The following is a 19,552-nucleotide window of genomic DNA, read 5'->3' as shown; positions in this document are numbered from 1 at the left end:
TCTGAAACCCAGTGAATGCCCATGGAAATCATTACTGTTGATCCCTTAATGGTGAAGGCATGAGAATGAAAGTGGCTGGGCTTGGAGGAACCAAGATTCACTTCTGTGAATGTTCAGGAGCGTGTGAGACAAGAAACATGGCATTTTTGTCTGTTTAAATCATAATTAACACTTTGCTCTGTCAGAGCAATCAGCAGTTTCGAAGCCCTCTCTTCAGTAACACTGGTGCAGAGAAGCGCGAGGTAGAAGCTGCCCCTCAAGGCCCGGGTAGAGCAGGGGTCCCAGCAGTGCTTGTCAGAGGTGCTGTAGCAGCTGGGCTCGTGCTGATGAAGCGGAGGGTATTCGTCTTCCCAAGGAAAGCAGGTCAAAGGAATCGAGAGCAAAGACAAACAGAAGGGAGAGGGATAAGGGGCTGAAATAGCAGTGGTCATTAATGCAGTCATTTGTCAACGTGATGCACATTCGCAGTTACCACTGACAAGGAAAGCTGTGGGGAGCAGTTTCCAGGTGCCTAAACCAAGGTCACTTCTTTGTCAGCCAGTAGGTCCCAGGTGCCCAAATCTCTTTTACTCATTTGAAAATCACTGGCCGCAAACTAGGCCACAAAGAGATGTGCCCTTGCAGAACTGCTTGGCATGCCTTAAATCCTACCCATCTGTTTCCTACCATCTGTCTTCAGTGTAAAAGAGGGTCCTGGTGCTGTGTCAGGGTAAGGAAGCTGCTGAAATCATCACTGAAGTAATTGCTCTATCAGCAAACCTTAAAATGCCACGTTTTAATTGAAACTTCTTAATGGCTTCTGTGAAACAGCATTTCTGCAGAAGTGCCTTTTAGTAATCAAAGCAGCAACATCATCTACTTAGCGCTAATGTTTTCCAAAGGGAATCAAGTGTTCGCCTTTCTCGCAACTCCCCCATCTGCACATCCTCCTTCCACAAACCACTCCTGTCCTCCCGTTTCCTTCCCTCCCCCTTTTCCTCTTCTATCTCATCCTTTAAAAATAAACTCCTTAGTTATTTCCGGAGCTGAAGCCGTTCAGCTCGGCTGGAATGCGAGCCGGAGATGGACTGTGCTTCTGATAATATCCCCATTCACCTTTCACTCGTGGCTCTCCACAGAGGACAGATCAGTGCCCATCACTCTGCAAACTTCAACCTGTTTAGCAAATTAAGAGGAAAGTGGCATTTATTTTTAAAGTAGATTTGTGTGGAGGAAAAGTGTATACATACATGAGATCCCTTCTCTTCCCCCTGCATCTGTTAAGTGCCAAATTTTCCTGAAAAATAAGCCTGGACATTACTCTGTATTATTATTTGTGCTGTCCTTTGGGCATCGCAGATGATCTGACTGGAGGACCACTTACCTCAGCACGCTTGGCCAGCAAACCCGGAGCATTTTTTGTGCAGCTGAGCACATCCACAGGTTGCTCACACCTAGCCCAGGCCAGCAGAGGGTTCGGGTTCTCGCGTTCGGTGCGAGCACCACGCGGGCCGCACGGCTGAGCTTCTGGAGACGAGTGAGGTCGCACCACCATCACCTCAGGTGTCTGAACACCCGCCGCGGAGCCGCACTCCTGCAGGTCTCCACATGCTCCAGTGCCGGCTTCGGCCTTGCCGCAGGGCCGGGTGGCCTCAGCGCTCAGCCCTCGGCTCTGACCACGCTCACTCCTTGCCACAATCCCGCCAAGAGCCGGATTTCCACACAAATCTTTATCACTCTGTGCTGATTCCCAAGCTCTTGTTTTGGTCCATGTTCCTTCATTCCGGACATCCACAAGCGAGCATGGCTCAGCTTGCAGAGAGCACCTCAAAACTCCTCTTGGGCACTTCTGTCAATACTTCTTTTTGATTTTTTTTTGTTTATTTTTCCCTTCTAAAGTTACCTAAATCCATGCAGGCTCGTTCATAGGCAAGTCTTCCTGTGGAGGCTCCAGGTGGAGATGCAGAACTAAAGCACCATGGTGGCAAGTTTCATGTTTTTTCCTTCTTCCCCCTCCTTGGCGCTCCCCCTTCCCCCATGTTGTGCTAACAGCTCCGTCTATTCCAGCCGCTGGAGCCGGGCCGTAATGTGCACCATATGTACAGCAGGAAGCCTCTCACTTCTAAAGGAATTTGCAGTCCCTGGAGTTACAGGGCTCCAGAAAACAGGGCCAGCCCTGCGGCCGAACGCACGGATGGAGCAGGGCTTTCCCACCTGCGCACGGACACGAGGAGAGATGGGGGTGCTGTCCCACATCGCGTGCTTCAGGTTGTCCTCGTGCCCCATGCCGAGGTGGGGGGTTCAGCAGGGCTCTTCCTCTCCTTCCAGAAACGGATGACCAGAGCGCGGTGCTGTGCGCCTACCCCGTCAACGACTGCGTCATGAAGTTCACCTACTCGGAGCTGGCCAGCGGGAAGTCCAATCTCACGGTGCTCAGGGAGCCAGGTGGGCCCTCCTGCCCTTCTCCCTTCAGCAGCGCTCGCTGCCTCCCCTGAGGTGACGGGCTGCTGCACGCGGGAGCGCGGGACCCAAGCGGTCTAAAAATGAGGGGTTTTACAGGGCTGAGACCCTCATCCAAACAATCCCAACTTGGTGTGAGTGTGTGTATATATATGTATGTATTTAAAAAAAAAAAAAAAAAAGCTTCTGACTGAGGGCAACATTTGCATCTGAGTCTCCAGCATTGCTACCAAATGGCTCCAGCGCTTTATGCCAGAGCAGGATGATGTAATTCAGAACAGCTCCTTGTGTACCAAAAGCGGCTCATATACTGATTTTTAAATAACATCCACCCTCAGCACAGCAGGGAACAGGACCCCTGGTGCTATCAGGCCTTAAATACCGGATGTCAGGAAGCCCCTGGGACACCTCTGGATCCCTTTCGCTGCCCGTGATGGAGCTTGCTGCAGTGTAGCTCTGTTCCCATCCCGCCATGGCTGCCTGGACAGCTGTGCTTCCCAGCGGGTGCGCTCTGTATTATTTTAGTCACGTGCAATGCAGATTCCCAAAGAAAGACCCTTGTGGCAGCACAAGCTGAGCTGGCCAGCACCCAGCAGTAGCTTCTAGCCGCCTGCTCTGGTCCTCCAAGAAATGAGCATGGGAGAGCCTTAAGAGACCACACATTTCATTATTTGTGCTGCAGCTTACACTTAACTCAAAGAGGAGCTGATTAGCTGGCGGTTAATATGCTTATTTAAAGTGTCTAGTAATCACATGTCTTCATGTCAATGGGAGCCAGAAGCTGAAATACATTTTGCTGCAGGCACAGGGCTAATTTCAGGCTGTCCCTGTGTGTTGGCCGAGGAGGTGCCCTGTGCTGCAACAGGCTTCAGGTGAGCTTCGGGCCGGGCTCTTCCCCCGCGTGCAGTGGGAAAGGCTGGACCTACTGACCTCACTGAGAAGTTTTCCTTCGACCTCCATCTGGCCAGGAGAGCTTCCTCTTGGCTTTCAGAGGTTGCTTCTATTTCAGGGAGGACTGCTGTATTTTTGTTTATTAATTTAGTCACTCTTGCTTGCACTGCCCTGAGGCCACTTGAGCTGTGGCGCTGATCCAAGGCTTTGCTTGGATCCTAATCTGTGAGGTGCATCCATGTGAGAGCCGTTTTCTTTCTCCTCCTCCTCCGCAGAGTGTGGCTCAGCACCCAACGTCCTGACCATCTTGCTGGTGGTGGGCGGCAGCATCCTGCTCATCGGCATCGTGCTGCTGGCCATCTGGAAGCTGCTCGTCACCATCCACGACCGGCGCGAGTTTGCCAGGTTCCAAAGCGAGCGCTCCCGGGCCAGATACGAAATGGTGAGCGGGGCCATTCGGTGGCCGTGGAGAAGGGGCTGCGTGCGCCCTACTTGCATCTTCTCTGTGCAGAGAGTGCCCATTGCGTCCCTGCAGCATCGGTGGATGCAGGGGATGCCATGCTGGCATTACTAGGGCAAGCTCTTAGGAGGCTGCACACTTGTCGCCGACCTCCTCGCTCCATAATTCTTTTTCCACCTGTGCTGGAGGGTGGAAGGAAGGTTTTGGGAGCACGGCAGGACAAACTGGGACTGCCGCTGTACTGAGCGAGCCAGGTTTTGTCCTCAGGTGTGTGGGAAGACGGTATTTAGAAAGCATCGGTGCTTGTCGTGTGTGATCTGTTGGAAGCGGTCAGCCCGTCAGGTCTGCAGGGAAGCATAAGATGTAAGGCTCCCCGTTCAGATAGGGGTGCTCGGCCCTACAGGGCCTCGCTTCACGTGTGCAAGCAGGATGTAAAATGCACCAGACCCAGACTGACCTGGTCCTGCAGCTCCTGTGGAGCTGTGTCACTGCTTCAGTATCTGAGGGCAGGTTTCAGTCAAAGCAAAATAGAGTTAACTCCAAATTGATTGCAGTGAGCACATTATATATACTTTAGTCATTGTACAATTTTCTTTTTCTCACTTTTGGTCTTTTTGTCCGCTTTTATTTCTCCAAAGGCATCCAATCCTCTCTACCGAAAGCCTATCTCTACACACAGCTTAGACTTCACATTCAACAAGCTCAGCAAGACGTATAATGGTACAGTTGACTGATCAGGCCTCAGCACGTGGGGCTGCTGCGGGCAGTTGCTTGACTGTGTTGCTGCTTCCTGACTTGAAGATGGAATCCTCTTCAGGGGAAAAAAATACCTTAAAACAGGGCTAATTGGTGACAGAAGCCTGTTGTTTGCACAGTGAGGAGGAAGGGCTGAGGAGCACGTGGGACAATCCCGGACACGCGGACACCGAGGCCGGCTTGCTGCCTGTGCTCCCGGACTCTGAGCAGGGCAGGACTGCGTAGCCCGGCTTCCTGGATATATTCAACCTGCCAACTAAGTGAACCAAGTGCCATATTGCAGCTTTAGACATATCCCGTTAGAAAGGGTGACTAGGCCAAAATCAGGGGAACCCGTGCCATTGCAAGTCGTTAGGGGGAAATTAGCTTAAAAGAAAAAAAAAAACAAACAAAAATAAGGTGTTGGAAGCGTTTGTGTAAAAAAAAATAGGATACAGGAGTTCTGCACTCTTTAGGATTTTTTTTTTATATAAAAACAAAATAAAACTATTGTGCATATATGATGCTGTGAGTACAATCCATGGTGTCTTTGCTAAGCTCCTGGAAGCACAAGTGGTGCTGCCCTCTTTATTTATTAACAGAGACTTCCCAGTGAAACTGTGGCTTCAGAAACAGGCGTGGGAGCCTCAGCGGCGGCAGTGGGAGGTCCGGCGGTGTTGACCAAGGGTGGGACTTGCCGCAAGGAGCTGGCGTCCTGCTGCTCCGGCGTTCTTCAAACAGAAGGGGAATTTTGAGGGGAACCCAAGGGAAACAGCGGTTGTAGCCTGAGAAAACATTAACGCCTGGTTCCATGGTGCTTGTGAGCAGCCGTCCCGAGCGAGGGGGTTCATGCACAAGGGCAGCTGTGTGCAGGACAGCTGGACGGTCAAGCAGAACCTCGCCATGGAACATTTAAGGAAAAACGGGGGTGAGGGTTGTTTCCGAGCTGCTGCCTGGACAGGGAACTGGCTGAAACACTGGGGGGGCTATGAACACTGCCAGCGTGGGCTTTGCTTTGTTTTCCCCCCAAAACTGCTCTCCCCGGCCCCTCCGCTCCACGCTGCAGCTGGGGCTGGTGCTACGGGGAGGCAGCTGCGGCCTGCAGCACACGCAGGGCCTGTGGCCTGCAGCACACGCAGGGCCTGCAGCACACACAGGGCCTGCAGCACACACGGGGCCTGCAGCCTGCAGCACGTGCGGGGCCTGCAGCACACACAGGGCCTGCAGCACACGCAGGGCCTGCAGCCTGCAGCACACGCAGGGCCTGCAGCACACGCAGGGCCTGCAGCACACACAGGACCTGCAGCCTGCAGCACACGCAGGGCCTGCAGCCTGCAGCACACACAGGACCTGCGGCAGGGCTTCGCAGCGGCGCCGGGGCCAGCGCGGCCGCCAGCCTGCGCTTCAACCCGCGCTTTGCCCTGAGCCCAACCGCGCGCTGCTCAGCTGAAGGAAACGTGCCAGGGAAAGAGCAAAAACAAACAGGGCTCCTTGTTTTGACTTGCTCTTCTTGCTGGAGAACGGCCATGGGCCCATCCTGATGTTTTTTTTTTTTTTTCTATTTGTTTTTGCCTCTATAAACAGGAGCTCTTATTTGCCCACCATAAACAGCTCTCTTTCTTTCGAGATGTTTACCGCCACCCTCACCCAGCAGGGCTGGGGAACACAAGAAACCGCACTAAAAATAGTAAGGAACGTGTTTTTATTTTTTTTTTCCTGAGCGTGGCAAGCTTTATGCTCAGCTTCAGAACTGATTAGTTGGTCTATAAAAAGACCAAATAAGTGAAATATTGTCCTGGCGTGGTTTCCTAAGTCCGAAGTTACAGAACTTTTGGACGGCTACCAAGTTAGAGAGGAAGGAGGAGGGTACAGAGCCTGCAAACAAGTGCCTGGAACAAGAGCCTGGCCTTGCTTGTGCTCCATTCACCTGCTCCTTCCCTGCACACCAAAGACCTGGGAATCGGCTCCTGTGGAGCCGCAGAGCACCCGTCCATAAGGCAAATCCTGCTTTCAGCAGCACCCCCTGCCTACTGCTGCTGCAGCAAGATGCATTTAATTGCTATCACAAATGAAAACATACAAACCACTCAGGAAGAATCATCATAAATGATGATTGTAAGGAGTTTTGTAACAGTTTAACCCATTGCAGTGCCATGCACAAAGCAGGATTGTGTCACGCCAGGGAAGAACAGGGGAAAGGAAGGGGCAGAAACTTCTAAAAAAAGCAGCATTGCCAAACTAAAAAGTAAATAGTGTGACTATAGCTTTGCACTTCCAAGGAAAATATGAAGTTGTATGGGACCGAGCAGTTTAAAAATCAAAACAAAACCATTTGCTTTCTTCCTTTGCATTCAGAAAGGAAAGGCACAGCCAGTGCCCCCTTCCCCCCCCCTTTCTTTTACAGATTACCTCTAAGCTGTGGCATTTCCCAGCATGAGCTTACTGTTGAGAGAAAGTCAATAAAGCAGCTTGAGGAGGCTAAAATGTAATTCAGTGATAAGAGGTTGCTTGGTAGGGAAAGGGAAGAGACGGACAACAAGGGATCAAAAGACATAATTTGAAAGACGTAAGTGCAAACCCCCCCTTTTTGTGACACCCCCCACTTACTTTGAAGGGATAAAGCAACCTTAAATCAAAAGAACTGAGAAAAAAAAAATCAGTGTAAAACAAAACAAAAAACAAAACACATGCATACATAAATCTTCTTCCAGTAGCTGGGTAATAATGTGAAGAGCAAAGGTTGCCCACAAGGGAGACTGCCAAGGACACGCAGGATGACGCCAGCAAGCGGGAGGAAATGGGGATGGCTGCTGTCAGCAAAGAGCAACCTGCTGCCTGCGCCGAGGCCATGGAAGCACCAGAAGGAGCTCAGGGACAGCCCAGGCAGCCGCCGCAGGCCCAGGATGGTCGCACTGCAGCGGCAGCCGCCTGCGTCCTGCCCGGCGAGGGCAGCGGGACGGGGCAGCCATGGGGCGGCCGCGCCGTGGGGAAGGGCAGCAGCCAGCTCTGCCCCACGGAAGGCACGTACACAGGACCAGGCTTTTCTGTGATGCTTGGAGGGATGAAGGATTTAGCCTGTAGATCAGCTTTGCTTTCTATCACTGCTAATATCAGAAAATACCACAGAAACTTAAAAAAAAAAAAAAAAAATCACTTCAGCTTTTCATGGGCTCTGCCTCCTGAGTTTAGCTTTTCCACAAGTTTTCATCTATGAGAAAAGGGAAAAAAGAGAGGAAGTAACACAGCGAATAAGAAGGCTTTACTGTGTAAACAAATGCGCCTTCACCCTTGGCAGGGTGAGCGCCAAGATCAGTCATGGGAACGGTGCGTTTCAGTCAGCGGCAGTTTATTTGCGTCTCCAAATGCACGCAGCCCGACCACAGCTCGCATTCCTGAATGGAAGCTGTAACAGAAAGCACCAAGGGGGTCACATGTGACGGAAAAATGTCAGCGCGTGTCTGGCCAAATCGGAATCCGGAGGCCGTTGCAACATCAGCCCTCGGGCTGCTGCCGCGCAGCTGGAGGCCGCTGCCGCCGGCCGGGCCTCCGCACCGCGTCGCTGGGCCGCTGCTCCCGGCGACTCCTCTCGCTGCTCTTCCTCTGGCACCTCTTCACTGCCAGCCGGTGCAAAACACAAAGCTGTACCACGAAGCAGCGCGGGTTTCACCCATCCCTTTCCCCGGGCCCGCTGGTAAGCGCTGGTGTCCTCTGAACTCAGCGCACGAGAACGTTCTCTATTCAGCTCTATAAACGGTGCCTCTCAGCACAGCAGAAATGATCAGCCGCAGGCGATGGAAAAGAGCTTCGCCATCCAAGCAGTGCTATTTTTGAAATGGTTTTTTTTGTAAAGCTACTGTTGTTTCTTTGGTAGGAATAAAACAAAACTGAACTAGCGCCTCCTCTGCTATGGGCCACACAATCACAGTTGGTCTGAGGCTCTATTTTCCATCACTGCTCAGGAGACGTACCCTGAGCAAGTACTTTACTACAAGCCTTGCAGGAGCTTCCCCTGCTGCCTCTGTATTGATCAGTCTCCACGTACAACCCGGTGTTCCCACAGCCTGACTCTGGATAGCAGGAAAAATTCAGAGCAGAACGCAGAAATGGAGAACCAAGAATGAGGACAAGGCCAGAGCAGGCACCTAGGCAGGGTGATTGGTCCCCAGTTGGTGAAAATCTCCCATTAGAAGAAAACTTGAAGCTTCAGCAGATATCAAACCGAGCTTCAGTTTGTTGCAAAGTTAGAGGATGGAGCTGCACTTGTCACTGCGGCCCTTCCAAACCAAGTGTCCAGCCCTGCCTGTTCTCCAGGCCATGTGCAGGACTTCCAAAACACTCCTGCGTCAACCGCCTCTGAAACTCCTAACTGGAAAGAAACTTCTTCCCCTGGGTGTTTTCACATTCCTTTGGTCCAAACTGTTTCCTAAACACAATGTTTGTGTTATGCTTGCTAGAAAACTCACAGCAATGGGCTGTCCAAGTACAAACAGAGGAATGCAATTCAGTAATTTTTCTGGAATTAGGTCTTGGTTAACTTTTCACAGAATAGGCTGTGGGAACAATAACATAATCCACCAATCATTGGCTATTAAAACAATGTAGATGTGAAGTACAAATCATTTTTAAGGATAAAAATTTTAAAGCCATCGCTGAATTACAGCTTTGATCTGAGTTATCAAGACAACTTTTTCTGCAAGGATTTTAAGCCTGAAAAAAGCACTGTGCCTATGATGTTAGACTGATTCGAGTGCCCATGCCTTTCTCTTCGGGCCACACAGATACAGGCACTTCCTGCACACATCACCAAAGCTCCAAAGCCACCCCATCTGCTTCCCATTGGCACAGTTCTCCCATGCAGTCTCCACTGTGACCTGCTCAGAAATAGCAGCAAGTCAGTCCCCATATCTGCCATGAGCACTGACTGTATTTGCTTGCAATTTCACTAAGCAAAGTGTGATTTCCTTTCATTCCATTACAAACAGTATCGCAGACTGGATTAAGGATAATAATTTCATATCAATATGTCATTGCCAGATAATATAGGTCTCATTACAACCAACAAATTTGGATATAGCCCTATGCCCTATCCCAGACTGCAATCTGATCAGAGACTGAACTGCAGGACTTTTCCAGTTTCGTATATTGTGATGTAAATTGTGACCTAGTTCCCATGTTAGGAACAGGACCAACAGCCGGGACCATGCGCTGAATGGGAGCAGCAGAGGCGAGCAAGGAAATTAACATTTGTCCTTAATTTGAAATGGATTTTCCTCATTTTCAGGTGCCTCAAAGAAAGGACACGCACTTGTATATCACCATCGTTGCGACACAAGGGTGCACACAGGAGGTGACCTGCTTTTGTGTCACTGTTTGACACGGGTGTCTGCTGAAACACCAGAAAACAACACTTTTTTTGTATAATTTGCTGGAGTGCATAATGAAGACTTGTGAAAGCGAGTTTCTGAATCTGTTCCTTGGAACTTGTTTTATAAAGAAAGCACGGCAAAGGTTTTCTAAAAAGAGACTGGAGGTTAGATTGTACCAATCTCTCCAAAAAGTTAGCAAAGATCTTTTTAGCACAATCTTTTTAGATAAAAGCCTGACAGATTAGCTCTGAGAAGATTCTAATCAAGGTTTCAGTTGTGTGAATCTGTAATAAGCTTAATGAAATTTAGCACAGTTGGTGGAAAATACTGAATTCACAGAACTCAGTGCTGCAATATTAGTGACCCTGTTACAACAGGCAGGATTGGAGCCCAACCTGAGGCTGCTATCTGGTAGCAACTGCTTTAATTTAGGGGTGCAAGGGAGTAATTAGTTGAAAACCTGATGGATGGTCACGGCACATTTAGCACTGGTATCTTCACTGGAAACCATTAGCCACAGAAGAGCTGTGGCAGCAGTCACTCCGAATAGAGTCTGAGCTCCCTCTGCTGGGAAAAGCAGTTTTCTGCACAGGAGTTTAAGCCAGATAGTCCTGCTTTTGCTAAAGGCCTCAAGGCTATCAGATAATTAAGATGAGAAAATAAACGAATTCCAAAACCTCTGATCATTTTAAAGGAGAGGAATAGCTGAGCTGTTCATGTGAAATATCGTGAGCCAGAGTATCACAGTTTAGCTGCACAGGCTGCCCTCAATTCCAGCAGGGAAAATGGCTAAAAGAGCCTTCATCTTCCCTGGAAAGAGCTCCCTGAAGCAAGCCACAGTGTGCAAAATTCCCAAAGCAAGCCCTGCCCTCAAGGAAAAGAAAACACACACAGCAGATCCCCACATTCTCTCATACTAACTTCTCAGCCCCATAAAACATAGCCCATCAAATTTAGTGGAAATAGTTCTGAAGAACATAAAACCTGACAGGATTTTAGAACTGTTACCAGCAACATGCCAAGAAAGCTAGGAAGTTTTTCAGTCCTGTGTTTCTTAAGTCTGACTGCCAATGGAGCTGGCCAGAAATACAAGAAGCATAAAGGTAAAGTCCTCAAACTCAAGCCCTATTTCTCTTCTGTTAGATAAGCACATGGGATCCACCTTCACGTACTACTTTGTTTCAACATAGGAAAACAAACCAAAAAACAGTAACAACAACAACAAAAACAGTGGTCTAGAAATATTTGTATTCTTTACTTTTTTTTTTTTGTGGTAGCAATGAAAATTGAAGCTGATTTCCATCACACACATACTGGATATACCCAGGATGATCCCATCCCTTTTAATCAAAACATCATGTATGTCATTTCTCTTCTTCCTCTTCTTCATAATCCAAGAGCATAACGTAATTCCAGGAAGTATTCCAGTTATTTTTCACACGGGGTCAAGCAAAAGAAAGTACATTTTTGTTTCTCATTAGAGGAGCCTGTTGAGAGCTCTGCTGAGTTAAGTGAACATTAACTAAGAACTGCAAAAACTTTTGCCAGGGCAGACCTTAAGCAGAATCATAATTCCTGCAGGCAAAAACACAAAGAATGACTTATTTTATAATGTCCTTGTTCTGAAAGTTATCAGCATTTCACACTGGCACACACTTACATATTCAACTGATGGAAACCAGTAGCAAACGTTTATTAAGCAACAGCTGCACAGTGTGGGATTCGGACTGATACTTGCTCCTTGGAAATGGCATCGCTGGGCAGTGAGTACTGCAGGTGAAGTTTACCAAGAACAGTAAAATACTGTTTCCTCAGCCAGACAGAATTCAAGGGTGGGAAAAAAAGAAAGAAACAGAGAGCAGCAACAGCAAGGCAAGCACCCGTTGGAGTGTTTTCATTCAACATCTTTCAGCAGAGAAAAGCAATTAGGCTAAAAATTGGCATCAAGTTTTAGTTTCCTATACTCAAACACTAAAAAACAGTCATGGCAAGTATCTTTTTGTCTTTGTGCACTCCCAATAAAAAAATAACAGTCAGCAAGAGATTTTTCTGAAAAGGAATGGTTTTCTACTGACAACACCACGTATTAATGTATTTAATTGGAAAAAAGTCTCATGATGACTTCAGCTCCATGTTGACTGCTGCATGAGCTTTGCTTATTCACTGGAAAAAAAGTGACCTTAATCCAGTCTTACACATGAACACCAAGCCTGCTCAAGTAACTCTCCCATGCCACCTTCCTGTACTTCTCTGCTTCTTGGAGGCGGTCTGAGGCAGACAAGATGCCACGTCCCACAATGATGATGTCTGACCCTTTTTCACTGATAACTTCTTTTGGACTTAGGTACTTCTGTCCAAGGTCATCACCTGAAAAAGACATACCATTTTTTCTAACTTGTACAAAGTTATATCTACTAAAAACTTTCAAAGAGAGGCTTGAACAGAGAACAGGTATGTTGCTGCAGATCTCACCCAAATAATCCACAGACATAACTAGAAACTGTATCTCCAACTGAGAAACAAAACAAAACCCAACTTATTATACAGATAAAATTTGACTTAGAAAGTCCTTCTTCGTGATTTAGAAGTAACAATATACAGAAGAATCACTCAAAAAGCACTGGTAAGTCTCTAGTCTTCCTAAAGCAGGCACAGCACCAAACATTCAAGTAAAAGCTTGTATTTTAACTTCTGTTTTCCCTGAGAATAAAATAGTGCAGGGAAATGCATCTCCTTCACCTGGTTCAGTGAGATAGTTTATTTAGTACACAGCTTTTAATCCTTTGATACTGAATCTACATCAGAATCAGCAGATAAACTCACATATTTGTCAATATTTCTTTCTACTCCTCCTGAGCAGTTCTACATCTAACCTAAGGGCCATCTGAACACATTTTGAACAGGGCTGTACTCTGGGGTATATACAGACTGCAGCACAGGCTGGTCTAACAAAGAAGCTGCTTCATGTGCTGGTTCCCTCTCAGAAATCCCAGGAAAGGGATCGGTATATCCAGCAACATAAAAGCAAGCTAATAAAGGGAAAAGGCAAACGGACTCCTCCTGCTGGAGAACCAACAACTCTTCTTCTGAAGCCACATTTTCACTGAAGGCTACATGTTTACACTGTTCACGATCAGACTGTAAGTGTTTCAGAGGAAGTTACCTCCAGCTTGCATCTGCACCCCTGGAGTTAAGTGAAGAAATTCTGGTCTTTTACTAACTCTTGATCCAGAAATGAATCCAAAAACAAAATCTGAGTTTTCTTCAGCCATCTGCACCTAAAGATGATAAGAAAGCCATTACAAATCACACACCTAACACTAAGTTTGACCTGCAGTATGTTCCTGGTCCAGTCACTAATGTGTGTTTGCACATGAAGCTGTGCAAAACAGTAACAAAACACTTTGGCTAGCAAGTTCTCACTTCACCAATATAAGCCAGATCTGACTGACCCCTAATTGATTTAACTGATTTTGCTGTGCTTGCAGACAGCAATGGTAACATTAGATTTGTTTCTATGTTATGGACAAGATATGGGATGAACTTACACTAATGACAATTTGTTACCAAAGAACAAGGGCCAACAAGCAAACTTGGCCTGTTTACTAGAATTCGTGGTGTATTCTCCACAGAATTTTACGTCATTTCTAATGAAGTCCTTTTACATCATTAGTCTGCAGCTGTAACCTTTAAGCACCACACTGAGATGCCTGAGTCTCCACATGAAGAAGCACTACAACAGTTAGAGCTGAACAGACCCCTGAAAACGCAGATTTTAGGAGTACGTAGAAATTCCCCTGTCAGAGCATTGTACTAGATTTTAGCCACAAACAAAACTCCACACTTACTGCAGCTTTTGTGTAGTCGCCCGTGGCGAGTGACCCCTGGGAACTCATCTCGGCAATGAGGAGGCAGCCTCGCTGTAAAGGGAGACCCACTTCCCTCAGGCCTTTCACCACTCCGGAGCCCGGAACCACGTGAGCATTAACCATATCTGACCAAGAAGCTATTCTGAAAACACCACCTGGGAAAAAACACAGGAAGAGACAGGCTGAGTGTCAGAAATGTACGAATGGGAAACATGAGTTAAGTAAGCAAAACAAGCAGCACATTACATTTTGCACATTTTAAAAGGTATGTTTACTACTGAGGAAAGTTCAGTCTCATCAAGCAATCCTGACAGCTGCCCAACCACAAATGATAATCTTGCAGTTTTATTTTTCATGAACACCTTAGTATTTGGCCTTGCAACATTAATGGTGACCTAAACACTTGCTGTTATAGGTGCTACCTTTCAAGCCCACATGAGGACCACATGGATCAGCAAAAAACACAGTTGCATGTGCCTTATGGAATGAAAGCTCTAGTAAGGACACATGCCAAGAGCAGCAGACTACCCTAAGAGCCACACCGCACTCCTCACGGCAAACCACCATTCAGAAGCACTTACTGAGCACAGTCATAGAGCCCTGAAAAAGAGATTTAGGCTGTAAGGGACCTCTGGAGGTCATCTCCTCACAGCAGGGTCAACTTCAAAGCTAGGTCAGGGCACTCAGGGCCTTGTCCCCTCCAGTCTCCTCCAAGGATGGAGATGCCACAATCTCCCAGCAACCTGCTCCAGAGCCACAGTTAAGCAGCCTGGCAGCAAAGCTACAGTAAATCAAGGTTGATGATAATCACCTTCATATTGATGTTTCACTGTGTTTCCAATGTCTGCAAATTTCCTGTCTTCGAAGATGAGGAATTCATGCTGGTCTGCAAGCGCTCGCAGCTCCTTTACTACCTCTGGGCTAAAGTCGCTGAGGATGTCGATATGGGTCTTCAGGATGCAGATGCTGGGGCCCAGGCTGGCAGCCACCTGCAGCAGCTCCCTGCAGTTGGTGACATCGGCAGAGAGGCACAGGTTGCTCTGCTTCTTCTCCATGAGCGCGAGCAGCCTGGCGGCGACGGGATGCACCCCGGGGAGCGCGGCCCGGGCGCTGAAGCTCAGCTCCTCACACGTTCTCGTCACGGCGGCAGGACCGTTCCGAGGGGCCGCCTCAAACACGCTCTCCTGAATGAACTTCTTCACCTTTTCAACCGTGTGGGCATCCACTTCCCCCTGCTGCTGGAGAGTCTCCAGCACCCCGGACAACGTGCACACGGAGTGCAAGCGAATTCCACGTTCTTCCAGCCTGGCCTTCCCGCCCTGCTCCCTGTCCAACAGCACGACGGCATCAGTGACTTTGATCCCTTCTTTCTGAAGGACCTCTACAGTTTCCAGCACGCTAGATCCACTCGTCACCACGTCCTCAATGATCAAGCAGGTTTCTCCTGGATTAATGGTGCCCTCCACCAGCCGCTTCGTACCTTGAAAACAAAAGGAACACACGCCACTAAATCAAGAAAGTTTGAAGACTCCAGAAACCTGAGCAACAAAAGAAATCTCTAACTTGCCACACTAGCTTGAAGATCAGATTTGTTCTGCATACAAGTATACACTGTAGTAAACAGTGGAACTGGATTTTGATGTGATAGGAATCCCACATTCCCCTTCATTACAGAGAAGTAATCTGTTTAGTGATTTAGCAAGTATCACAGTCCTAATTATAGCTCAGGCACTGATTGTAATGAATTTCACAGAGACTGTTACTTCTACAAAAGGAGAAAATACTTTTTTATTTCAAAAATTATGTTCCGTTAACAGAACTGACAAATAATTAATTGCACATATTAAAGTAATCTTTGAATGATGTGCCAAAAGAATGTCAATTTTTATTACTATGAATCCAATGCTCAGAATGTGTAATATACTGTCTCCAGTTATTTGCAACACCTTTAACAAAGTTACTGCTGCTCTTCATTTTGACATTTATTTCCCACCAGCTTTAATCTCTTACTTAATGCTTGTCAGAACAGTTAGAAACAGAAGAGCCCCAAACAATAGCTGACAATAGGCACAAATCCATGAATGGGACATCAACAAAAGAGACCCTTCTGTCCAGGAAGGGCGAGGAGCAGGAGCAAGGTGCTCAGCCCCTGTCAGGCTGCAACAGGCTGGCAAGTTTGTGCAAATGCAGCTTTATCCATCCCAGAATCCATGGCATACTGGAAACCTTGTGCCAGGCAGCTAACTGCTGTCACGGTTAACTTGCCTTGCATAAAAAGGGAATTTTTCATGGCTGGCACACGGCTACCTGAGTACCACCGTTGAGTTTTGACAAACACCCAGGAACAGTCTGAACAGGGACGTACAGACTGGCACACGAGGAGATCTCCAGCTGCTCAAGCAGGCCGGTACTTCAGCCTTCTCCACGTTCCCTCCCCCAGGAGCAAAGGGGCACTTGGCAGAGGCCAGATTGCCTCTCACCTGGCCCACCTGGTCCCCTGACCACAGAATATATCCCATTAAAAGCAACGCGCAGCCCTGGTCTCTCAGCACACTAGAGTTTCCTAGTATATATCACTGTTTCTGGGAGAGGCCAGTGACCCGGAACCACAGGAACACTGTCAAGGAAAGAGGCTCTGCTGGAGTTCGTTTTAGCAAAAAACCTTAAGAGTCACCAAATCTAGCACAGCAGGATTCAAGCGGCCAGCTGAAAGAGTTTTATGAGGCTGGGATGCTTCAGGAAGTACATTTGGGGGGACGGGATTAGAAAGGGACTTTCTTTTCCAACTGGAGTGGCAGTGTTAAACTGAAATAAAGCTGCTGCACATCACAGAAGAACAGTAAATATATGAAGCCATTTCACCAGCAAGGCTGACCACAAGAAGAGAAACTCATCGTGTGGAGGCTTTACCGTAGTCTTTCGCCTCCTTCCGCCGTACGAGCATGGGAATCTGATGCTTTGAGCAGATGATGGTGGCCAAGGGCAGCGCCGTGTAGGGGACCCCGCACACGGAGCCGAACTCGAGACCTGCATCCTGCGCGGTCTGGAACAGCAGATCTGCCACCTGGAGAAACGGGTGCCAACAACCAGAGCAGGTTGTTACTAAACAGACACTACCCACGGGAGCAATGCCAGCGTGTGGGAAAAAACCTCTTAATAATAATAATAATAATTATTATTATTAATATTATTATATTATAATATAATAATATATATAATATATATATTATATATATTATTATTATTATTATTATTATTATTTAATAACAGCTGGCTCTAAAGCACCTAGTGGTTTAGTCATTAGCAAATCACTACTATTAATTCTAAGATCTCACAGGTACTGTTAAACACAAGCATCCCCCAAACTCTTCTGCAAAATTTAGGGGGCTTTTGTGTCTTTTTTTTCCCTTTGAACTACTACTAAACATTATTTACTCCACACTGAAAACAAGAAGCCGTTTGTTGTTCTGTTGTTACAAAAAGCAGCTCGAGCAGCACTATTTCCCCCAAAGCCGTGATAAATTTCCAAATATTAACCCAAATAAATTTCCAAATATTAACTCATTTTTCGGGTTAAGCTCGTCACAGACCGCCACTTTCAACACGCGGGCTGCACGCAGGGCACTGCCCGACGCGGATAAAAACGAAAGATAATAAATAATAATAACGGGGCCGGGAGCCCGCGCACCTGCGTGAGCAGCAGCGGGTGCGAGACGATCACGCGCAGATCCACGTACACGGGCGAGACGAGGCCGCTCTTGAGCACGAAGCTGCCGAAGCGCAGGGCGCCCGCCCCGCGCAGCGCGGCCGCCAGCGCCGCCGCCATCTTCCCGCCCGCCGCCGCGCGGGGACGGGCGCGGGGCGGTGCCGCCGCGGCGGGCGGGGACGCGCCTGTCATGGCCGCGGGGCCGTGGAGCGCGGCCGCCGCCGGGCACGGCCCTGTAGGGTGTGGGGAACGGCCCCCCATGGTGTGGGGCCACAGCTCTCTGTGGCGTGGGACACAGCTCCCCAACATGAGGGGCTGTGCCCCTCATTACATGGGGCACAGTCCCCCACAGCGTGAGGCACAGCCCCGCAATGTGTGTGACACAGACCCCCAGGGTGTAGAGCACAGCTCCCCAAGGTGTGGGGCCGTAATCCGCCATGGTGTGGGACACAGACCCCCAAGTCATGGGGCCCAGCTCCCCAGGATGTGAGGCCACAGCCACCCCAGGGCAAAGGGCCCAGCTCCACAACGTGTGGGGTCACAGCACCTCATGGTGTACGGCCCAGCTCCCCACAGGGTGCAGACAACATGTGGGGTCACAGCACCCCATGGTGCCCAGCTCCCCACAGGGTGCAGCCACAGACCCCCAGCGTGTGGGGCACAGACCCCCAAGACGTGAGCGCCAGCTCCCCAAGTTATGAGGCCAAAGCCCCATGGCGTGGGGCGCAGCTCCTCACACGCGCAGGGTCCGTCCCACAGGGCAGGCCTTGCAGGAGCCTCCTCTTCATGGGGCCCAAAAAGAGGCCACCAAAAGATCACCCTGCACGTGAAATAAGACGGAGCCATTCGTCTCTGAACAATTGTGTTTAATCAAAAAAGCCGAGAAACCGAATCCTTAGTATGCTCTATTTATAGGAATGCAAGGACAGGAGATGTACAGTTTGAAGCTACATCTGTAATGATCACATATATATATATATATATATATATATATATATATGTACTGCAGTATAGTCATAACAACATGTGACAGAAAGTTATCACCTCACAACAGTACACATGAGTGATTGGCCTTACAAAGAAAATATTTACAAACTTACCTTTACAAAACAACATTGTGTGCATACAAAATGAAATCTGCAATAAAACTGAAGATACATTTAAGGCAGACCAGCAATACACTGAAATAATTAAGGCTGTGGAATTACTTTGCACCTTGAAAATGCTGAGCAGTTAGCAATACTGTTTCTTTTTTCCTCTTTCGACAGATCATTGCAAAGATTGAAAAGCATCAATATATTCCAGCTGCTTGCTCTTATCTCAGGCAATAAGCCTGAGTTTTGTGGGGTTTTTTTATCCTTTCTATTGCATTTGCCTTCCAAAAGTTTCAGCAAATTTATTTCAGTGGCAGAGCAACGCTGAACAGTTTCTTAGAAAGAGAAGTAAAAGCACCAGCATCAGGAGTTGGACATGAAGGCGAAATATGGCTTGAGTAGAGATGCTCTTTTTTACTTTTTTGACTAGCTTCATATTAAAGAATACAGTTACAGCGAATATTCAGCATCCTGACGCTACGGTAACACTCACCACTGTACAGATCCCGAGACGGGGGTTCATCACTGGATGGCAGTGTGCAGCCAGCCTAGCACAGCGGGTTGACCTGGTGTCCTCGGGAAAGCACCGTTTCCTGCCAGGGTGGGACGGAAGGAGCTGGGAAATCACTGACCCCCCTGTGCTACAGAAGCGTCTCTGTCCGCAGGGGCAAGAGCCGGGGGCGCGTTGACCATCCGCGAGGACCTTGTATAAACGTCGCAGCCCTCCTGTCTCCCGCCGACGTTTATATTAACCGAGGTCACTTGACACCCTTCTCTCATTGCGAGGGCATGAAAATGCAGTTATATACAGCCAGGTCACACTGCGCGGCCCTGCGTTGAGCTCTTCATAACCTTTGGTCATGCCCTAGGTATCAAAGGCCTAGCGGTATCTTCGGGAACGCTACCGATCTCCACCGAGACCGCAGGAGCTGCAAAGGGCAGCTGGGGGCACCAGTGTTGCCTTGACATTAACTTAGTCTGAAAGTAAAATG

The 19,552-nt window shown here is 48.3% G+C and overlaps 2 protein-coding genes across 2 annotated transcripts in view; one reads left to right on the top strand and one right to left on the bottom strand.

The window, feature by feature from the left end:
* Positions 1-4,594, top strand: part of ITGB5 (integrin subunit beta 5) — a 65,579-nt gene extending 60,985 nt beyond the window's left edge. The window contains exons 13-15 of the mRNA XM_088519577.1: positions 2,308-2,424; positions 3,606-3,772; positions 4,429-4,594. Of these exons, the coding sequence (XP_088375703.1) occupies positions 2,308-2,424; positions 3,606-3,772; positions 4,429-4,524 (380 nt within the window). The 3' untranslated portion in view covers positions 4,525-4,594. The remainder of the gene's footprint in view (positions 1-2,307; positions 2,425-3,605; positions 3,773-4,428) is intronic.
* Positions 4,595-11,387: 6,793 nt separating this feature from the next.
* On the bottom strand, positions 11,388-17,595 carry UMPS (uridine monophosphate synthetase). Its single transcript, XM_010214124.2, has 6 exons — positions 17,449-17,595; positions 16,671-16,824; positions 14,572-15,240; positions 13,740-13,915; positions 13,055-13,169; positions 11,388-12,258 (listed from the first exon to the last, which is right to left on the bottom strand). The coding sequence occupies exons 1-6, from the start codon at positions 17,584-17,586 to the stop codon at positions 12,083-12,085; spliced, it is 1,428 nt and encodes a 475-aa protein (XP_010212426.2). The 5' UTR covers positions 17,587-17,595; the 3' UTR covers positions 11,388-12,082.
* Between the last annotated feature and the right edge of the window lie 1,957 nt (positions 17,596-19,552).

The sequence above is a fragment of the Tinamus guttatus genome, unplaced genomic scaffold (assembly GCF_059628265.1).
Source record: "Tinamus guttatus ecotype Peru unplaced genomic scaffold, ASM5962826v1 Tinamus_guttatus_pri_ptg000060l, whole genome shotgun sequence".
Classification (NCBI taxonomy): Eukaryota; Metazoa; Chordata; class Aves; order Tinamiformes; family Tinamidae; genus Tinamus; species Tinamus guttatus.
This window is presented reverse-complemented; position numbering and strand designations above follow the sequence as displayed.

What these genes read in the sequence shown, in the direction of transcription:
- UMPS (XM_010214124.2), bottom strand. Translation starts at nt 17,586, where the DNA reads ATGGCGGCGGCGCTGGCGGCCGCGCTGCGCGGGGCGGGCGCCCTGCGC. An exon ending in GCGACTACACAAAAGCTGCA is followed by an intron (nt 13,170 to 13,739) that starts GTAAGTGTGGAG and finishes TATCATCTTTAG; the next exon opens with GTGCAGATGGCTGAAGAAAA. An exon ending in GGTGCAGATGCAAGCTGGAG is followed by an intron (nt 12,259 to 13,054) that starts GTAACTTCCTCT and finishes TGTCTTTTTCAG; the next exon opens with GTGATGACCTTGGACAGAAG.